This window comes from Stomoxys calcitrans, chromosome 2 (genome assembly GCF_963082655.1).
Source record: "Stomoxys calcitrans chromosome 2, idStoCalc2.1, whole genome shotgun sequence".
Taxonomy (NCBI): Eukaryota; Metazoa; Arthropoda; class Insecta; order Diptera; family Muscidae; genus Stomoxys; species Stomoxys calcitrans.
The window spans coordinates 179,495,224-179,517,737 of record NC_081553.1 but is presented as its reverse complement, the minus strand read 5'-3'; the positions used below and the strand labels follow the sequence as shown (position 1 = coordinate 179,517,737).

At 41.0% G+C, this 22,514-nt stretch overlaps 1 protein-coding gene across 1 annotated transcript in view; it reads left to right on the top strand.

The window, feature by feature from the left end:
* Positions 1–22,514, top strand: part of LOC106086113 (irregular chiasm C-roughest protein) — a 1,171,308-nt gene that overhangs the window by 929,277 nt on the left and 219,517 nt on the right. The window contains exons 12-14 of the mRNA XM_059363383.1: positions 7,187–7,350; positions 12,302–12,460; positions 13,750–13,923. Coding sequence (XP_059219366.1) covers positions 7,187–7,350; positions 12,302–12,460; positions 13,750–13,923 — 497 coding nt within the window. The remainder of the gene's footprint in view (positions 1–7,186; positions 7,351–12,301; positions 12,461–13,749; positions 13,924–22,514) is intronic.

The window sequence follows — 22,514 nt, the reverse complement described above, 5'->3', positions numbered from 1 at the left end:
TATGTCTTTCAACAACTGTGCTAGTTACAATGGTTAATTTGTCGAGTTTGGGGGTTAGGGCGGCCCCATGGATACTTGGACCCAATTTTTAATATCATATTCGTATTCTACCAATATCAAATGAAATATTTATATTGGTCCGATCGGTCCAATTTTCATTTTGGATGGTGTTTTTTGGGGTGAAGGGGGAGGGTCCGTCCCTTTTCAATATCAAAAAATTATAAAGCCTATACATCCTTTCTGACAATATTGGAAATCTGCTCCCGAATACCAAGTCCCATATTGCCATTATCGCCCAATAAACCTATTTTTAGAGGGTTTTGGGGTTGGGGCAGCCCCCAATGCCCGTGGTTATGTCACCACTCAATGTCCGTGCCGAATTTAGGTGCATAAGTTATCCAATTTTCAACAGATTGTGACGAAAGGTGGTTAACATACATATATACATGAGGTGGTGGGTATCCAAAGTTCGGCCCGTTCGAACTTTATGCCTTTTTACTTGTCATTTGATCAAACTTCCTCTGCTGTGTTATTTCAACAAAAAAAAACCCCTAATTATTTCAAATGTTCAAGAACATAACTTTCCAAGTAATGTATGCCAATACCATTTGCATTACCAGTAATGTTCCCTGTGGGTCAAATCTATTTTCAAATTTTTGTAGTAGTAACTAATTTTGCAATACAACCCTCTATTACTCAAACTCAAAATGCCCTGCTGTGTTTCATGACAAACACAAATCCTTCAATTTCTTCAACTCTCATTGAAAAAATGTCATGGGGATATAGGACTCTCAATGGCTTACTTATTTTACTTTCCAACAAGCATTAGGTAACTAACGAACTTGCATTCCAAAGCAAAAGCAGCTCCATCATCATCCACATAATCATCATCATCGCATTCTGCACAAAGTATGGCAAATATTGAAATTTATGGCACGTAGAAATTTGTGTTTCTTTTATGTGTGTGTGTGTGTGTTGTTAGATGAGAATAAGCAGGATTGGGAGTTGGTAGGATAAAGCAGAGCGAGTGTACCATATACAACATAGGGAAATTGAACAGAAAACAATTGAAGCACCGTTTGTATTGGCATTGTTCTGTAGAAAACTAAACAATAGTAGGGAAAGCTTCTCTAATAGCAGGTGGTATGGAAATTACCTTCGGTACATTGATAACAAACAAAATGGATTTTTTGAAAAATATGGCTAAACAATTGAGACTAGTTCTCTTGCGATATTGGGAGTTAACTTTTATCTTATAACTTAAGTGTCATGCTGGCAAATTGAGAGTGCTAAGTGCCGAAAGAGTACGAATAGTGGTGCAAATTGCAAAACCCTACTGTAGACCTAATTTGATTGCCAGATTTGAACTCCGCTCCCAAAAACCCTTCTTCCTATACCCTCCACCATAGGATGGGGGTATACTAATTTCGTCATTCTGTTTGTAACTCCTCAAAATATTCGTCTAAATAATCGTCATGACATTTTAAGTCAAACGAGCCATGTCCGCCCGCCTGTCCGTCCGTACGTCCGTCCGTAGGTCCGTCCTTCTGCCCGTCTGCCTGTCGAAAGCACGCTAACTTTCGAAGGAGTAAAGCTAGCCGCCTGAAATTTTGCACCAATACTTCTTTTTAGTGTAGGTCGGTAAATGGGCTTATCGCCTCACGTTTTGATATAGCTGCCATATAAACCGATCTGGGATCTTGATTTCTTGAGCCGCTGGAGGGCACAATTCTTATCCTATTTGGCTGAAATTTTGCACGAGGAGTTTTGTTATGACTTTCAACAACTGGGCTGAGTATGGTTAAAATCGGTCCATAAAATGATATAGCTGCCATATAACCCGATCTGGGATCTTGACTTCTTGAGCCTCTACACGGAGCAATTCCTATCCGATTTGGCTGAAATTTTGCTTTGTTTTCTTATGACTTCCAACAACTGTGCAGAGTATATTTGAAATCGGTCCATAACATGATATAGCTGCCATGTAAACCGATCTACACGGAGCAATTCCTATCCGATTTGGCTGAAGGTATTTTATTATGACTTCCAACAACTGTGCTAAGAATAGTTTAAATCGGTTTATAACCTAACATAGCTGCCATATAAACCGATCTGGGGTCTTGACTTCTTGAGCCACTAGAGGGCGGAATGGTTATCCGATTTGGCTGAAATTTTGCATGAGGCGTTTTGTTAGGACTTTCAACTACTGTGTTAAGAATAGTTCAAATCAATCCATAACCAGATATAGCTTCCATACAAACCGATCTGGGGTCTTAACTTCTTAAACCACTAGAGGGCGCAATTATTATCCGATTTAGTTGAAATTTTGTACAACGGCTTCTCCTATGACCTTTAACATACGTGTCGAAAATGGCATGAATCGGCTTATAGCCCAATGCAGCTCCCCTATAAACCGATCTCCCTATTTGACTTCTTCAGCCCCTAAAGTGCGCAGTTCTTACTAGATTTGGTTGAAATTTTATACAATGACTTTTACTATGGTCTTCAATATTCAGTTCAATTATGGTCCGATATGAACTATAACTTGATGTTGTTCCCATAACAAGCAATTCTTCTCTTTTATCCTTTGTGTGCCTAAAAAGAGATACCGTGGCAAGAGCTCGACAAATGCGATCCATGGTGGAGGGTATATAAGATTCGACCCGGCCGAGCTTATCACGCTTTTACTTGTTTCAGGTTGCCTTATATGGCTTCTCTATATATGGCACACGTTTCAGAGATGCCGCTTTCAAACCTTAAGTTGCTGGTTGAAGCCGCTTCTGTAGGAAAGAAGAGCCTCGTGGCAGGAAGTGATGCTAATGCACATCACCAGATATGGGAAAGTTCGGATGTCAACGAAAGGGGTGAGCTGCTTATCGAATATATTATAGGCTGCAATCTGGCGATTTGTAATAAAGTGATCAAAGCGATCTTTATTACCAGGAACAGGCAGGAGGTACTAGATATTACCTATGTATCGGAGGATATGAGCGCAAGAATATGCGACTGGGAAGTGTTGGATGACCACATTTTCTCTGATCATCGTTACATTAGTTTCAGCCTTGGAGAAAATACTGCAATAGTGGTCCCTTGTCTAAACAGAAGAAACGCGGATTGGGATAAATTTCGGCACAAATTCTAAACGTCTATCCCTTCTAGACTAGAAAAGGAAGTGAAAACTACGGAGGATATAGACATAGTGGACAAGCGGATCACGTCCTAGTGCCAAGCCAAGGGGCAAATACAGCTGGTTGGTTTAAGGAAGGACTGCAGAAAACTCTTCAACAGAGCGAAAACCACAAGAGCAACACACCATTGGGACATCTATAAGGCTGAGCTAAGAAAATATAAGGTCGAGCTGAGAAAGGCTCAGAACTAATCATGGGTGGAATTCTGTAGCTCCGTGGAGGATACAACTGAGGCCTCTTGGCTAAGGAAGATTCTGTCCTTGAGACCTATTACGGTGGGGTATATTCGGAAGTCAGAGAATGTAGGGACAATGTCTAGTGAAGAAACACTAGAACCACTCGTTTAAACACATTTCCCGGCACTTTTTCCAATGGACAACGTGGCGCCAGAAGAAGTTGTCACTTGTATACATTCATCGGAGGTTATTAGGGAAATTGTGTCTGAGCCGAAAATCCTTTGGGCGATTAAAAGTTTCGACTCCAATAAGTCGCCAGGCTCTGATGATGTATCTGCGGATGAATTACAAGATGTATCCAAAAGACTGGCTCCTTGGCTTAGGAAGATATACCATGCTTGTATCAGAATGTCATATGTACCTGTGGGATGGAGGGACACAAAGTCATTTTCATTCCGATAGCAGGAAAACCGTACCACACGAAGGCGAAAGATTTTCCTCCTATCAGTCTGTCATCCTTCATGTTGAAGACTCTTGAGAGGTTGATAGAAACATATCTTAGGGCAAAGATTCCTGGAGATCGCCTGTCGCAGGAGCAGCATGAATATAGTAAAGGCAAATCCACGGAAACAGCCCTTCACGACCTAGTCGTTTACACAAAGGGTTCTCTCTCTGTCAAGGAATATACAATGGAAGCATTTCTTGACATTGAAGGTGCTTTCAATAATATAAAACCGATGTTTGCCCCTATTCCTTAGTGGAATGTTCATGGTCAAAATTTGCATTTGCAAAACCGATGTCAATCATGAAGAAGTTGGAGTTTCTAGGCATCAACTCTACCGTAAGAAAGTTTATCAATAATCTACTTACTAAAAGATGCATTACGGCAGGCCTGGGATCTGTGGATCTAAAACGATGTGTCAGCAGAGGAACGCCTCAAGGAGCCGTACGGTTTCCTCTACTATGGAATATAGCTCTTGCAAATTGCAAATTTTGCCCATGAATATTCCATTAAGGTACAGAGGCAAAATTCTCACATATCAATGAGTGCAGCCCGATTCAAGTTTAAGCTCAATGATAAGGGGCCTCCTTTTTATAGCCAAGTCCGAACGGCATGCCGCAGTGCGACACCTCTTTGGAGAGAAGTTTTACATGGCATAGTACCTCACAGATGTTGCCAGCATTAGGAGGGGAAAACCACCACTGAAAATTTTTTCTGATGGTCTCGCCAGGATTCGAAGCCAGGCGTTCAGCGTCACCACCTCAACCCCCAAAACACCACCTCAACCCCCAAAACACCCCTAAAATTGACATATTTACCGACCATCTCAACATGGGAGGAAAGATATTTGCGAGAATACGAATCTGATATTCAAATGTGTTACCAAGTTTTTGGGGGTCCATCCCTTCCCAGAAACACCGCCCAAACAGGACTAATTTACTTACCATGGCAATATCGGGCTTAAATAAAAGGTACTTCAGTGTAGAATATGAAACTGATATATCGCAAAAACACCCCCAACAAAAAAAAAAAATTACGACCATATGGGCCTCAAATGAAAGACCTTTGGGAGTAAAGCACGAATTTGATATCAATATTGGGTGATGTTATGGGGGTGGGGTGGCCCCCATAACATATATAGGACGTATTTGCTGACCATTCCAATATGGGGCTGTAATAAGAGGTAATTTAGAGTAGAACACGAATCTGGTACATATTTTCAGGGCCAAATCACTGAACGGCCGTCCCGTCCCCCAAACCGGTCATGTTTACCGACCATGGAAATATGTAGCTCAAATGAAAGGTATTGAGGATAGATCACGAATCTTGTATCAACATTAAGGACCAACTGTCCAGGGGACGTCCCACCCCCATAACAACCTAATAATAGGACGTATTTGCCCACCATTTCAATTTGAGTCTTAAAGGGAGTGGATCTCGGTATTGATAGTTTTTAGGGCCCATACCCCAAACCGGACATATTAGCTGAATTTTGCTATAAGGGCTTTAAATGAAAAATTTTTGAGATAAGAGAATGAATTTGATATCCAATTTTGAGGCCAATGGCAATATTGGGTTCAAATAAATGATAATTGAGAGAGGGGACCACTCCACTCCACAAACACTCCTAAATCGGTCATATTTACCGATCACGTCAATGTGGGGTTCAAATGAAAAGTAATGGGGAGAAGAGTACGAAATTGATACCCACTTTCGGGACCAATTATCTGGCGGTCTACCCTTTCCCCACCCCACAAACATTAAGTATTTAGTGACCATCGTAATATGGGTCTCCAATAAAGGTATTTGGGAGTAGAATACGAATCTGATATCCAAATGTGAGACCATTTATTTGGGGCACCGCCCCTTTCCCAAAACAACCCCCAAAAGAGTACAAATTTTGGGGCCAAGTGTTTGAGGACGTCTCATCCCATAAACTTCCCTTAAACCAATGGCAATATGGGTTTTAAATGAATGGTATTCGAGAGAAGAACACGATTCTGAAAATTTTTTCAGGGCCAAGTGTCTAGCTGACATCATGACAATATCGGGCTAAAATAAAAACCTTTAAGAATGGAGTATATCTAACACCCAAACGTAAATGACCCTAAGTCCTCCAAGCGAATTCATTGACCAATAGAGAGTGTATGGGATTCAGTTAAAGACGTTTATAGTGTTATACTGTTAGTCAAGCGATTTATATATACTAATTTTGTGGCATGGTATTTCAGTTTAAGCTCTTTAATTGTCGAAAATAAATATTCAAAGGATAATTTTGTTCCATATAAAGTAAAAGAAAGCGCAGCGGAGCGGGCCCGGTTCAGCTAGTTTTTATATATAGCTTGGCTGGGAAAATTTAAACCTTTGCAAATTTGCTCTTTTTAAAAAAGTTGCTATACTTTTTAACATTCACCTCTCCAAATGATCAATACACATTCTTCTTGTAAGCATGCAGGCCATCAATTATTCTCATGTACATGCATAGTCAATCATCCTTCGTTTCTCAGGTTGCAAATTAGATTGAAATCAAACAATGTTTCCTCTGCATCACATTTCAAGACAACAGGATGTTAAAATAATTTGACTGTTTTTACTGGCACTGAATCCAGCCAGTATAAGATGTTCAAATACTCCTGTGAGAAAGATTCAGAAAGAGAGAGAGGAGCAATGAAACAATACCATCTGTTGAAAGGTCTTTCCCATGCCTTCGCAACCTCCTACTTTCTCTGGTGCGAATTGTGTGGAAATAATCATGGGAACACTATCTCTTTGCCACCATCACTGTAATCGAAGGCATCATCAATGACACAACACACCATCGACAGGACACGAACAACTTGTTCATATTTCACTCATATTCTAACAACTTTTCGCTTGTCATTGTCTGCGAACGTGAGTTGAACGTAAATCAACGATAAATCCAAAAAAGAATACAAAAACGAATTTGGAACAGTACTGCTGGAAAACAAGGCCATCAACATCAGCTTTCAGAGAAAATATTAAAAACAAGAAAATAATATTCCAAGTTATTAGAAAAAATAAATAAAATTTTGTTTATGCATTCATAAGAGCATCGTTTGTTTTCGCTTTCGTTTGTTCTGTTTTTTTTTTAACTCTGGCAAAAACATGGAAATTGTAACAAAAACTCTCCCATCACAATTGAATTTCACTTTCATGCAGCATAAACTCTCAGATCATCACTCACTAGCATTTCAATAAATTTCTTATATCCTTAAACAATACATGTTGCTGTAATATTTTTTTTTTCTTTTCTCTCCCCTATTTTGTTTTCTGTTATCTTTTCCGAATGTGTCATATAGCATTTCCCATGGCTCAAAATATGTGGAACGTGGGAATGAGCCACGTTTGGTCATTGACAATGTGACATACGACTATCAAGGTGAATACGAATGCCATGCCACAAATTACATCAATGGCCAGGAACGAGTGGCCATATCGGATCCGGTTTCACTACAAGTTGTGGGTAAGTTTACCAAACAATAGCCATAGAGTAAAACAAAGCGTAATAAGTGCACTGAGAAAAAAAAGTACCAGCATATAATTCAAGTGGTTCATGTAACAGAAAATAAAAAGTTTCAATATGGATTATTTATGTAGGTTAAAGGGTGTTAAGTTTCACCGTACTTTCGTGTCAGCCACTGCCAAAGTACATAACCGCACTGAATTTGAATAAAATGCCAACTAAAGGGTGATTTTTTAAGAGTTATTGGAAAGTTTTTCAAAGAAACAAAACACATAAAATTTAGAAAAATGCATAAAATCTTAAATTGAATCGATAGTACGGTACCGCAGTGCGACACCCCTTTGGAAAGAAGTTTTACATGGCATAGTATCTCACATATATTGCCAGCCACAGGGTAAAACCACCGCTCAAAATTGTTTCTTATGGTCTTGACAGGGTTCGAACCCTCTGCGCTACGGTAGCCTCCGTATAATCTCACGATAGAGCTCACCATTCACAGCTACGTTACGATTCGCATCGTCTATGAAGAAGTACGGTCCAATGATGCCATCAGCCCATGAACCGTACCAAACTGTGACTTTTTATCCATCATCCATCCATCCACCATAGGATGAAAAAAAATTGAAATGAACATGAATGAACATGAACATTCCACTAAGGAACAGGGGCTAACTTCTCACATACAAATGAGTGCAGTCCGATTCAAGTTTAAGCTCAATGATGAGGGGCCTTCTTTTTATAGCCGAGTCCGAACGGCGTGTCACAGTTCGACACTTCTTTGGAGAGAGGTTTAACATGGCATAGTACCTCACAAATGTTGGCAGCATTAGGAGGGTAAAACCACCGCTGAAAATTTTTTCTGATGGTTTCGCCAGGATTGGAACCCAGGCGTTCAGAGTCATAGGCGGACATGCTAAACTCTGCGCTACGGTAGCCTCCGTATCATCTCACGATAGAGCTCACCATTCACAGTTACGTTACGATTCGCATCGTCATTGAAGAAGTACGGTCCAATGATGCCATCAGCCCATAAACCGTACCAAACTGTGACTTTTTATATCCTCCACCATAAAATGAAAAAAAATTTAAAATTTTGCCAATGAACATTCCACTAAGGAACAGTGGCAAACTTCTCACATACCAATGTGTGCAGTCCGATTCAAGTTTAATCTCAATGATGAGGGGCCTCCTGTTATATAACCGATTCCGAACGGCGTACCACAGTGCGCCACCTTTTTGGAGAGAAGTTTTACATGGCATAGTACCTCACAAATGTTGGCAGCATTAGGGGGGCAAAACCACCGCTGAAAATTTTTTCTGATGGTCTCGCCAGGATTCGAACCCAGGCGTTCAGCGTCATAGGCGGACATGCTAAACTCTGTGCTATGGTAGCCTCCGTATAATCTCACGATAGAGCTCACCATTCACAGTTACGTTACGATTCGCATCGTCATTGAAGAAGTACGGTCCTATGATGCCATCAGCCCATAGACCGTACCAAACTGTGACTTTTTATACCCTTCACCATAGGATGAACATTCCACTAAGGAACAGGGGCAAACTTCTCTGTTTATTCTGTTTGTAACACCTCGAAATATGCATCGGAGACCCCATAAAGATTATATATTCTTGATCGTCATCTCACTTTAAGTCGATCTAGCCATGTCCGTCAGTCTGTCCGTCCGTCCGTCTGTCCTTCGAAAGCACGCTAATTTTCAAAGGAGTAAAGCTAGCCTCTTGAATTTTTCCAAAAATACTTTTTATTAGTATAGGTCGGTTAGGATTGTAAATGGGCCAAATCGGTCCATATTTTGATATAGCTGCCATATAAACCGATCTTGGGTCTTGACTTCTTTAGCCTTTAGAGGGTGCAATTGTCGTCCGATTTGACTGCACACGGTGTTTTGGTATCACTTCCAACAACTGCGCTAAGTATGGTTCAAATCGATCCATGTTTTGATGTAGCTGCCATATAAACCGATCTTGGGTCTTGACTTCTTGAGCCTCTAGAGTGCGCATTTCTCGTCCGATTTGACTAAAATTTTGCACGTGGTATCTTGGTATCACTTTCAACAACTGCTCTAAGTATGGTTCAAATCGGTTCATGTTTTGATATAGCTGCCATATAAACCGATCTTGGGTTTTGACTTCTTGAGCCTCCAACCACTGCGTTAAGTATGATTTAAATCGGTTCATAATCTGGTATAGCTGTCATATAAACCGATCTTGGATCTTGACTTCTTGAGCCAATAGAGCGCGCAATTCTCATCCGATTTAGCTGAAATTTTGCATGAGGTGTTTTGTTATGACTTCCAATAACTGTGCTAAGTAAGGCGAAAATCGGTAATTCTTGAGCCTCTAGAGGGCGCAATTGTCATCCGATTTGGCACAAATTTTGTACAACGACTTCTCTCATGACCTTCAACATGCGTGTCTAATATGGTCTGAATCGATCAATAGCTTGATACAGCTCCCATATAAACCGATCTCCCGATTTTGCTTCTTGAGCCCCTACAAGGCCCAATTCTTATCCGAATGATTTGAAATATTACTCTATGACTTCTACAATGTTCAGCATACATTTATGGTCCGAATCGGATTATAGCTTCATATAGTTCCAATAGCACAACAGTTCTTATTCAATATTATTTGTTTGTCTAAAAAGAGATACCGCGCATAGAGCTCGACAAATGCGATCCATGGTGGACGCTCTTGTTCCAATTTCAATAGACTTCGTATCGAGCCCGAAAACTTGCATGCACCAAATTTTAAGACTTTTGGAGGAAAATTGCGGCCTGTACTTTGTACACAAAATAACATGAAGCTAAATCGAATCAGAAAGTGGATCTGAGTCGATCAGTATACTTATCAATGGGTCTATCTCTCTTCTTTCTGTGTGTTACAAACAAATTCACTAAGTTATAATACCTCGTACCACAGTAGTGGTGTAGGGTATACAAATGCTGAAAGACTTCTCAAGGCTTCCTTGACCATAAATTCCGTTATGGAAAACCTTTGGTCAACCTTATTATTCCAAGATTCCGGTGTCTATGTGAATCCCGTCGTATTCTGTGGAAACGCATTGTTTTCATCAAAAGCCTCCAAATGTCCTCCGATGTCTCTACTTTCATGGGTTTTTGAGAGAATCTTTTTCAAACAGGGGGTTTCATTGACTCTGTCGACCTATTTTCTAAAAAAAAAAGCTGCAAGGAGGTACTTTTTGCCGCTCTGATTATCTTATTGTGTAACACACATCCCAATAAACTTGCACTTTTTTACTATGTGCTCTGTCATAAAGTCTTTGACTGAACCTCATCGTTTAGATTTTGTGGACATCCATCTAAAACCTCCTCTCAAATCCTATTAACAAAGGTAGCGGAGTTACCAATATTAAGTGTTATTAGATGGTTAGTATTCAAGAATTCTGCCTGGGCTTGACCCCGCTTATCAATGTTGTTATTACCCCACGACTGTGGGGCCGTGAGCGCTTCCTTCGTTATGATTCCGACTTTGTTTCTCCATTGGATTGGAGGTATACACATGAATGCGTATCATACGTGAATCACGTGATTCGGGAGAGAGAGATCCAAATCCAATCACGTGATCGTGTGTGACCGTAATTGAATCCAAATTCTTCGTGGTTGAGCGTGAATGAAGTCACGCTCATGATACTAATCGTGAGCGTCACGGTAGCCGTGAGAGTGCATCGTGAATGTCTCGTGAGTCATGATTTTCTCGTGATTGTCTCGTGAATCGCGAGTGTTTCGTGAGTCGTGCATGAGTAAAATTTTCGTCTCGTGACCGTGCTTGCGGGTGAGTGGAAAATCACTCACGCGCACATCTCTAGTCTGGAGTATTGTGGGAGGACTGGCTTGTATTTTCCAGAGTACTTGAAAGCGGGGAGATCTTTTTCAGCGTTCTAGCGGTGTTCGGCTTTTCTTTCTTTCCAGCTTTCGCAGAAGTTCTTGCAATGGAGGCCACCGTAGCGCAGAGGTTTGCATGTCCTCCTATGACGCTGAACAGCTGGGTTCGAATCCTGGCGAGACCAACAGAAAAATTTTTCAGCGGTGGTTTTTCCTCTCCTAATGCTGGCTACATTTGTGAGGTACTATGCCATGTAAAACTTCTATCCAAAGAGGTGTCGCACTGCCCCGCGCCGTTCGGATTCGGCTATAAAAAGGAGGCCCCTTATCATTGAGCTTCTACTTGAATCGGACTACACTCATTGACATGTGAGAAGTTTGCCCCTGTTCCTTGGTGGAATGTCCATGGGCAAAATTTGCAATTCTTGCAATGTCAGTTCTATTTCTTTCAGCATCCTGCACTTTCGCCCGATTGCACTTCCGGTACATACTCCTCTATCTCCTTCGTCGTGCCCCGGATCGCTTTCTCTGTCTGCTTCGGATTTTAGCAAAGCCATCGCTCACCTCTACCTTCATCCTGCTGCCCTCATCTCTCGATTCGGCTACGATAACTGTTTCATTGACACTGTCTCTGTCTGAATCCGAGTCGGAAACGTCACCTTTACTTAAAGGCTGGGGACGAACCGTGCATCCCTCGGGATTATTCGTCTCTTCCTCATTAATTAGTCTGACGACTTGTTGTGCGCTTGAAGCATTACTCTCGACTACAGGTGCTAAAGCACCCACACCACCAGAAGTTGCGTGCAACATGCTACGATAAGATGCCACCACCGCAGCTGTTGGGTCTTTGGAGTTCATTTTGAGCCTACTCCAAAAAGGCTTTAAAATTTTTTCGTACTAGGTGGTACCTATTCCAAGATACGGATATTTTTCTTTAAAGAGCGAAATGAGAACACGTCCACTAAGTTATTTATTTTCTTTTCAAGTCCATAGTATTTTTAGCCGGATCTAGGGTTCCCACAAGATTTGGTCGCCCTATCTAAGCTATCTTTTTTAGTAATCTTTTAATTTTTCTTTCTATCTTTCAGGTGCTCCACAAGTCTTACGTCTACATCCTTCTATGCATACAGTTTTGGTGAAACGCGGCGATCCGGCCTCATTGACATTGGTCGTTTGTGCTGACCCTCGACCAACACGTGTGGCTTGGGAATGGGGCTCATTGCGCTTAGATGCCGGCTCGTCTATTGGTGAGTGTAAAGCGGCATCAAATGAAAGATTTAATACTGAAATCCTGCACTAACACTAACTGATTTTCCATTTTTTTTTTCTCTTTTCTGTTCTATTTAACAAATTTCCCATGGAATGATGGATGAATCGCTTCTCATGTTTCAACGAAACCTTAATGAAAAATTAATTTTGCCAAAAATCCTTTTCACCGATGGGCTCTATCTGATAATGAAATCAAATCAAATAATGAATGGATTATAAATGCGCGAATGAATGTCTGAACGCCTATAATTTTAACTACACGACTGCTGTGCATTACCTAAAACATACAAATTCTATGGACGCATGGACTCTTCATCGACGATTATAACGCGTATGGCTGCCATTGGATAATGTGTGGGAATTCTCCATTTTCATGGGTATATGGAAATATGCATTGACCACAAATGTAATGACCATGACAACTTGAATGTCGGTGTGGATTTTGGGGCAATGACCAATATGGGAAATATTTGCTGCAACCAACAACCATCACGATGCCGATGCCCTTTGGCACCAAATGCCACCAACCAACAAAAATAACCGAGAAAAACAATTTTACATGTTGACCACTAATTAACGAATTTCCGACGGCTACAAACTCTGTGCGCGGTACGCTTCTGCCACAAATGTGCCAAATCGCCAATGCAACTGCTGCTATGACGTTTTCAATGTAACTTGAAACGAAATAAAAATTCACCGAATTCATGGCTCATACCTTTATGTGTTGACACTCTGTTTTCGCCTTAACCTTTTGGCCTGAATTTTCCGCGAAATTTTCTGCTGGCGTCCAATCGTCTGTGTTGCCATTCGCCATACCTTAATAATGTTTACCACTGACATTGTGCCACCACTGTATGCTGTTTGTATAACAACGACATTACTTTTATGTGATGGAATGATGCAATTGCAACCTTTGACCACCATCGCATACATAATCATCAAAATCCTCTAACATGCACATGGGCATTTGAACCGAAACCAAATATCGTAACAAATCATCATGCAATTCAATCGACAACAACCCACCTATGGAAACCAAACAACAACAACAACAACGCCGCCGCAACTCTTTATATGCACACCCGATTTGTGTCGCTCTCCATGCATTCTGCCATCCATCTATCAATTCAATCATCCTATTATGTTTGGCTTTTGTCATTTGGGGAATAATTCTGCATCCTGTGTGTCATATTTGGCGGTTTTTTCTATCGATTTTTTTTCTGATTTTTTTGTTTTCTTCCATCCTCCATCATTTTTATCTTTACAGACCGTTTTCGCGCCGATGATTTACTACAAGATTCACGTGAGGATTGTTATCTCTCTACACTGCACATCCATCATGCCAGCGAACACGATGCACGTCCCTATTATTTGGTTGTGGAAAATGAACGTGGCACCGATCGTCATGCCATACAATTGAATGTGGAGGGTACGTTTACAGGTGCAGAAAAACATGTTTTTTTTACAAAATTATTCTCGTTGCGTGTATTTGTGATGCATCTCTATGTGAATGCCTGTGTGCGTGTGTATGTGTGTCGTAACAATATTTATGTGTAACTCAGACTAACCCAGAGTAATGTAGCAGGACACTGCAAAAAGTTGTGAAAAATTCAAAATCAATAGCTGTTTTGGGCAAAGTTTGTGGAGAAGTTTGTACATGGCTGCCATACCAAAATGTTGAGTACTTCAAAAATTCACTTGTAATTCGAGAAGATAAAGCTTTCGAAGATTTTACAAGGGCAAGAAAGGCCACTTTTGTCCTCTACATAGAGCCATTGGCAAAAGTTGGGGGCTTAGACCGCGTGTCACTCCTGGGTATATACTGCAGTTGTCAGACCTATAATGCAATATGGTGTTGTGGTCTGGTGTTCCACTGGAAGCGCAAAATACCAAGGGGTTTTGCTGGACAGGAAGTTGAACTACAAATCCAACATTTTGGAAAGGGCAAGAAGGGAACTCTTGGCCTATAAAAAAGCCATTGGCAAAAGTTGGGCATTTAAGCCGCGTGTTATGTACTCGGTGTATACTACAGTTATCACATCTATAATGCTATATGGTGTTGTGAGCTGGTGAACGGTGCTTCAAAAGTCCACTTACTGTTCAATACTAAGCCGGATCTGAAAGGATGGAATGTGTTTGCATCACAGTCGCACTGAGAACGACACCATCGGATGCAATAAATTAAATGCTACACCCAATGCCTCTGGACATTGTTTTCCTTGGAATAGGGTGTTCCATTTACTAAAAGTGCAAAATATCAAGGGGTATTGCTGGACAGGAAATTGAACTACAAATCCAACATTTTGGAAAGGACAAGAAAGGCAACACTTGCCCTATAAGCCTATAAGAAAGCCATTGGCAAAAGTTGGAGGTTTGAGCCTCGTGTTAAGTACCTGGTGTATACTACAGCTGTCACACCTATAATGCTATATGGTGTTGTGGTCTGGTGGACGGTGCTTCAAAAGTCCACTTAATGTTCAAACTAAGCCGGATCTGAATGGATGACTTGTTTTTGCATCACAGTCGCACTGAGGATGACAATAACTGATTCACTGAGATAAGTGCTACACCTAGGTTAGGTTAGGTTTAAGTGGCAGTCTGCCATCAGACTCACTTAGATGTTTTCGTCCATTGTGATACCACAGGAACAGAAGAAGGAAGATGCCTTCTAGTTCCCGCCGTTGAACCATCCAGATTGCATTAAAAAGCAGTCTGCCATCAGACTCACTTAGACGTTTTCGTCCATTGTGATACTATAGGAACAGAAGAAGGAAAATGCCTTCTAGTTCCTATCGTTGAACCATCCAGATTGCTTTAAAAAGCCCAATAACTGGCAAATTTTCACATCCGCTATATCAGACAGGTTCCCAAATAAATGAGAACCTAAAGTGGAACTCCTTCTAACTGCTAGTAAGGGACACACACACAGAAGGTGTTCTTTAGACTCCTCTTCTTCGATGTCCTCACAGCTTCTGTAAAAATCGTTGCTGGCAACTTTCAGGCTGTCAGCATGTTTTCCGATTAGACAGTGACTTGTCATGACGGATACAATGGCTGAGACGTCTGTTCTAGCCAATGACAGCAAAGCAGTAGACCTCTTCACGTCTAGATTAGGCCACATAGTTTTGAAATGCTCTCAGCGCCCTCTTTGTGACCATCTATCGTTCGTTATCCTTCGGGCCTGGTCCTGAAAACTTAACTTACATGTCGCTAGAGGCATACCCACAGATTCCAGTATCTTTGGAATGTGTAGGGTAGTTCCTAGTATCGCAAGCTCATCCGCTTTACAATTCCCTGGGATATCCCTGTGAACCGGCTTCCATAACAGGTAAATTTTAAACTGTTCAGCCATCTCGTTGAGAAATCTGCGACAGTCGAGGGTGGTTTTTGTGTTAGGAAATACATTCTCCAGGGATTTAATGGCTGCCTGGCTGCCTGAGAAGATATTTATGCCAATCTTCCAAGCAAGCAACCATAAAATCCATGGAGAAGATGTTTCTGAAAAACCGCCCTCGACTTTCACAGATGTGTCAACGAGATGGCTGAACAGTTCAAAATTCACCTGTTATGGTTGCCAGGCACAGAGATCTCCCAGGGAATTGCTTGCGAGACTAGCAACTATCTTACCTTACAGGAGTACGGGAATCTGCGGGTATGACTTTTGCTACATGTAGGCTAAGTATTCAGGATCACACCTGGAGGACAACGAATGGTAGCTGGTCACAAAGTGAGGGTTATGAGCATTCCAAAATTATGTAGACTTGAGGAGAGCTTTGCTTTGCTGTCGCTGGCTATAACAGACGTCTCAGTCTTGGTTTTCGTCATGACAGCTGACTGTCTGATCGGAAAACATGCTGACAAACTGAAGGTTGCAATTAACGCCTTTTACAGAAGCTATGAGGACGTCGAGGCACAAGACACTATGCAACATCTGCTGTGTGTGCGTTCCGCATTGACAGTCAGAAGGAGTAGCAGATGTGAACATTCGCAAGATGTTGGACTTTCAAAGCGATCTGGATGGTTCAATGGTAGGAAGTAGAAGGCATCATACTACTCATGTTCTTGTGGTATCACAATGGACGAAAAAGTCTAAGTGAGACTGATGGCGGGCTGCACCCTTAACCTGACGAGATGAAACAAGGTAGAGATTACGTTAGGTGCAGATATTTATCCGTCCCATGCCACTATGGACATACACCTAAGCCAGTAATCGGCTTGTTGTGCGCTCTAAAAACTATAAAGTAACCTCTAAAAAGAAAATCTAACTTAGGAATTCCGTGCTACTTACATAATCTTTAATTGTTCTATACCCCGTCCATAATTTGGTTCATGTCTGGAATTGTGTCCCCATCTAAGTACCGGCGTCTGTTAGCCTCAATGACTTAGGAAATGCTCCAACGCAACATCATCTTCCCCACATGCCATCACTTGCTGCACCGATTTTATATAAGTGAGCTCGTAGTCCTATGTGTCCCGTTATGATACCGAAAGCTATTCTGACCTCCTGCTTACTTCTTTTCAGTAATAGCCGCACCTTCTCACGATCTGGATGTCCCAAAGGAATTTTTCCGTCCTACAGATTGTTTCGCTCTTCCACTCGTCGACTACGCCCTTAAATCGAACTGCGTCGATCCGTTAGCTCCTGTATTCCCCCCATATAGACTGATCTGCCGATTTAAGGTCTTGGGCCAATAAAATTTGTGTTGGGCCACTCGACATCATTCTTCAATTGGGCCCAGATCGGTCCAGATTTGGATATAGCTGCCATATATACCGATCTCTTTATTTACGGTCTAAATCATCTGGCCTTCACTTCCAAATCGTCTTCTCCTTTATTCCCCCTTACTCCGCTTTGGCCCGGCACCCAAACGATGCGGATCGTGCCGTTCTCAGAGAAGGCGTTAATTTCTTACTTACACTCCAAGACTGTTCGTGACCTTACCGTCCTGGTTGTTATTGCCCTTATGCCCAGTTTACTGTCCGTAAAGATGTTCATACTCGCATACTGCAGAATCGTAATATGGACAGGCAGTCAAAAACAGATTGTAGTCCTTGGGTTCTCAATGTAGACCCCAAGCTCACTCTGTCCTTCAGCTTTGATCTATATGTATAGCATGATCTTCCAAGAGGCGGGTTATAGATGATACATTCTGCCAGGATTTGCTGGTCATTTCTGAGTGGGGTTGAATGAATCGAGTAGATTTTAATGCACGGAAGTCTCATTGCTGCTTGTTGTCACACATACGATTCGTTGAGCCATTACGATCATCTTTGTATATTAACGGTAGAGATGTAGAGCAATCAGAAGCTCTTGATGTTCTGGACATGAAAATACAAAGTGATGTCCCTTGGGCTAAACATGTATTTGAAGTGTCGAAAGAAACATTCGTGTGTTTAGGCTTCCTTAAACGGTGTAAGAATTACAGCACTCCGTCTGAACTTCTTAACATTTACACTACTTTCATAAGGCCGAAAATTGAGTAGAACTCAAGATCATCCCTGGAGATACTGGACCATGCACAGAGGAGAGTGATGGCGTTGATTAAGGACAGCAGGGTATCCTTTATATCTTTATTGCCTCCCATGAACATCGCTGCAAGGTGGGTTGTTTGGCGCTGGTATATCGGTACTTTTATGGTGTGTGTTCGTCTGATATTCGTCTTCTTATTCCTGATGTAAGGATGTTTGTCAGGGATACTAGACATCCCAGGAACTCACACCCGTTTGTAATTGATTGGCCAGCGGATCGCTCAATGCATTGTAGAGAGAGCTTCGTTTTCGCCCGAACCGTTCGTATGTGGAATCGACTTCCGTCTATGTTTTTCCCAACCACTTTGACATCCAGAGATTTAAGATTAATGTCATTAATCCCCCCCTCAAAATCCTAATTTCCTTTCGCCAACGCAATCCACTGCATTCACAAGGTACATCCCCTGCGTGTTGGTTGATAGAAGAAAAATATATTACAATAAAAGAAGTAAAAAGGCTTAACTTAATAACCCAAATTCGGCACGAATCTCTATTCAATTTGTAGAACAAAATATTGGTCTTTTTGACAGATATATCCAATTATACAATATTAAGGTCGAATACAGTGAGGCTAAGAAAAATTCACTGTTAGCTTTTATAGCCTTCAGACAGTTTATCGGCAGATCGGTCTATATGGCAGCTATATCTAAATAAAGTCTAATTTGAACAATATTTGGGTCAGATGTCGGGATTCTAAAAATAACTCACTGTTTTAAATTTCAGCGAAATCGGGTAAGAAATAAAGCTTTTATGGGCTTCAGACCCTTTATCGGCAGATCGGTCTATATGGCAGCTATATCTAAATATAGTCCGATCTTAACCATATTTAGATCAGATGCCAGGAGGCTAAAAATAACTCACAACTTAAAATTTCAGCGAAATCGGGAAAGAAATAAAGCTTTTATGGCCTTCAGACCATTTATCGGGAGATCGGTCTATATGGCAGCTATATCTAAATATAGTCCGATCTGAACCATATTTATGTCGGATGTTGGGAGGCATAAAATTGCGCACTACTCCAAATTTCGTCGAAATCGGATAAAAAATAAAGTGTTTATGGTCTTCAGTCCCCGCATCGGCTGATCGGTCTATATGGCAGCTATATCTTAATATAGTCTGATCTGCACCATATTTATGTCGGATGTTGGAAGGCATAAAATTGCGCACTACTCCAAATTTCGTCGAAATCTGATAAAAAATAAAGTTTTTATGGCCTTCAGACCCCTTATCGGTAGATCGGTCTATATGACAGCTATATCTAAATATAGTCCGATCTGAACCATATTTAAGTTAGATGTCGGGAGGCTAAAAGTAACTCACTGTTGCAAATTTCAGCGAAATCGGGTAAGAACTAAAGCTTTTATGGGATTCAGACCCCTTATCGGGAGATCGGTCTAAATGGTAGCTATATCTAAATATAGTCCGATCTGAACTATATTTGGGTCAGTTATCGGGAAGCCTTTAACTACTTACTGGTTCAAATTTCAGCAAAATCGGATGAAAAATAAAGTTTTTATGGGCAATAGACCCTTTATCGGAAAATCGGTCTATATAGCAGCTATATCCAAATATGGTCCGATTTGGTCCGTTCAAGAACTTAACCAGAGTGCATCAAAAAGACGTATCTGTGCCAAATTTCACCTTAATATCTTAATTTTTGAAAGCTGTAGAGTGATTACAACAGACGGACAGACGGACGGACGGACAGACGGATAGACGGACAGACACATGGACATCGTTAAATCGTCTATTTCGTCTTTACGAAATATATATACTTTGTAGGGCCGGAAATTGATATTTCGATGTGTTGCAAACGGTATGACTAAATGAATATTCCCCCTTATCCTACGGTGGTGGGTATGGAACAAGGTCAAACAGGGTCAAACATCTCACATATCAATGAGTGCAGTCCGATTTAAGTTTTGAGCTCAATGATAAGGGGCCTCCTTTTTATGGCCGAGTCCGAATGGCGTACCGCAGTACGATACCTCTTTGGAGAGAAGTTTTACATGGCGTAGTACCTCACAAATGTTGCCAGCATTAGGAGGGGAAAACCACCTCTGAAATTTTTTTCTCATGTTTTTGCCACGATTCGAACCCAAGCGTTCAGCGTCAAAAGCGGACATGCTAACCTCTGCTCTACGGTGGTGAGTATAATATGACCAATAGTAAATATGGAGCATCAACAAGCTCTCTCCATCGAGCTCTATCATAAGCCAAAGCCTTGGCTCGATTCCACGGTATATGGGTTGATTCGAACTCTCCTTTCGTACAACGGATCCATATGCGTATCAAGTTATGCAAAAAACTTGCGGCTTTCAGTCTAGGAAACTTCTCGCTATGTCTAGGACAGTCTAGGACATTTCTCGATATGACCCAAATACTGATTTTTATACCCTCCACCATAAGATGGGGGGTATACTAATTTCGTCATTCTGTTTGTAACTACTCGAAATATTCGTCTGAGACCCCATAAAGTATATATATTCTTGATCGTCGTGAAATTTTATGTCGATCTAGCCATGTCCGTCCGTCTGTCCGTCCGTCCGTCCGTCCGTCCGTCTGTCTGTCGAAAGCACGCTAACTTCCGAAGGAGTAAAGCTAGCCGCTTGAAATTTTGCACAAATACTTCTTATTAGTGTAGGTCGGTTGGTATTGTAAATGGGCTATATCGGTCCATGTTTTGATATAGCTGCCATATAAACCGATCTTGGGTCTTGACTTCTTGAGCCTCTAGAGTGCGCAATTCTTATCCGATTGGAATGAATTTTTGCACGACGTGTTTTGTTATGATATCCAACAACTGCGCCAAGTATAGTTCAAATCGGTCCATAACCTGATATAGCTGCCATATAAACCGATCTTGGGTCTTGACTTCTTGAGCCTCTAGCGTGCGCAATTCTTATCCGATCAGAATGAAATTTTGCACGTCGTGTTTTGTTATTATATACAACAACCGTGCCAAGTATGGTTTAAATCGGTTCATAACCTGATATAGCTGCCATATAAACCGATCTTGGGTCTTGACTTCTTGAGCCTCTAGAGTGCGCAATTCTTATCCGATTGGAATGAAATTTTGCACCACGTGTTTTGTTATGATATCCAACAACTGTGCCAAGTATGGTTCAAATCGGTCCATAACCTGATATAGCTGCCATATAAACCGATCTTGGGTCTTGACTTCTTGAGCCTCTAGCGTGCACAATTCTTATCCGATCAGAATGAAATTGTGCACGATGTGTTTTGTTATGATATCCAACAACTGTGCCAAGTATGGTTCAAATCGGTCCATAACCTGATATAGCTGCCATATAAACCGATCTTGGGTCTTGACTTCTTGAGCCTCTAGAGGGCGCAATTCTTATCCGAATGGAATGGAATTTCGCACTACGTGTTTTGTTATGATACCCAACAACTGTGCCAAGTATGGTTTAAATCGGTCCATAACCTGATATAGCTGCCATATAAACCGATCTTGGGTCTTGACTTCTTGAGCCTCTAGAGGGCACAATTCTTATCCGATTTGAATGTATTTTTGCACGTAGTATTTCGTTATGATATCCAACAACTGTGCCAAGTATGGTTTAAATCGGTCGATAACCTGATATAGCTGTCATATAAACAGATCTGGGGATTTGACTTCTTGAGCTTTTAGAGGGCGCAATTCCTATCCGATATTTTATTTTTACTTTCAACAACTGTGTCAAATAAGGTTCAAATCGGTTCATAACCTGATATAGCTGCCATATAAACCGATCTGGGATCTTGACTTCTTGACCCCTAGAGGTCGCAATTATTATCCGATATGCCTGAAATTTTGTACGACGGATCCTCTCATGACCATCAACAAACGTGTTTATAATGGTCTGAATCGTTCTATAGCCCGATACAGATCCCATATAAATCGTTCTGTCTATTTTACTTCGTGAGCCCCAATGGGCGCAATTCTTATACGAATTGGCTGAAATTTTACACAGGCCTCCAACATATAATTTAATTGTGGTCCGAACCGGACCATATCTTGATATCGTTTTAATAGCAGAGCAACTCTTTTCTTATATCCTTTTTTGCCTAAGAAGAGATGCCGGGAAAAGAACTCGACAAATGCAATCCATGGTGGAGGGTATATAAGATTCGGCCCGGCCGAACTTAGCACGCTTTTACTTGTTAATTTTAACATAATCCAATAAAAATATGTAATTCAATTATAACTAATACCTACCAATATCATACAATGTTTGTCAAATACATATGTATGTCAATATGACTTTTAATTTAAAAACATATTTAATTGATTAACTTTGAGCTACCACTACCACCATAGATATGACAATTACAACCACATAGACATCAATTCATCATTTGTTTCTAAAAGTATGCATGCAATATGATTGTCTAAAACATTGACTAATGTCTAAACAAATATAATTTATTCAATTACTATTCTAATCAACACATATATGCCGCATATATGCCTGTCTGTGTACTGTGTATGTCGATGTG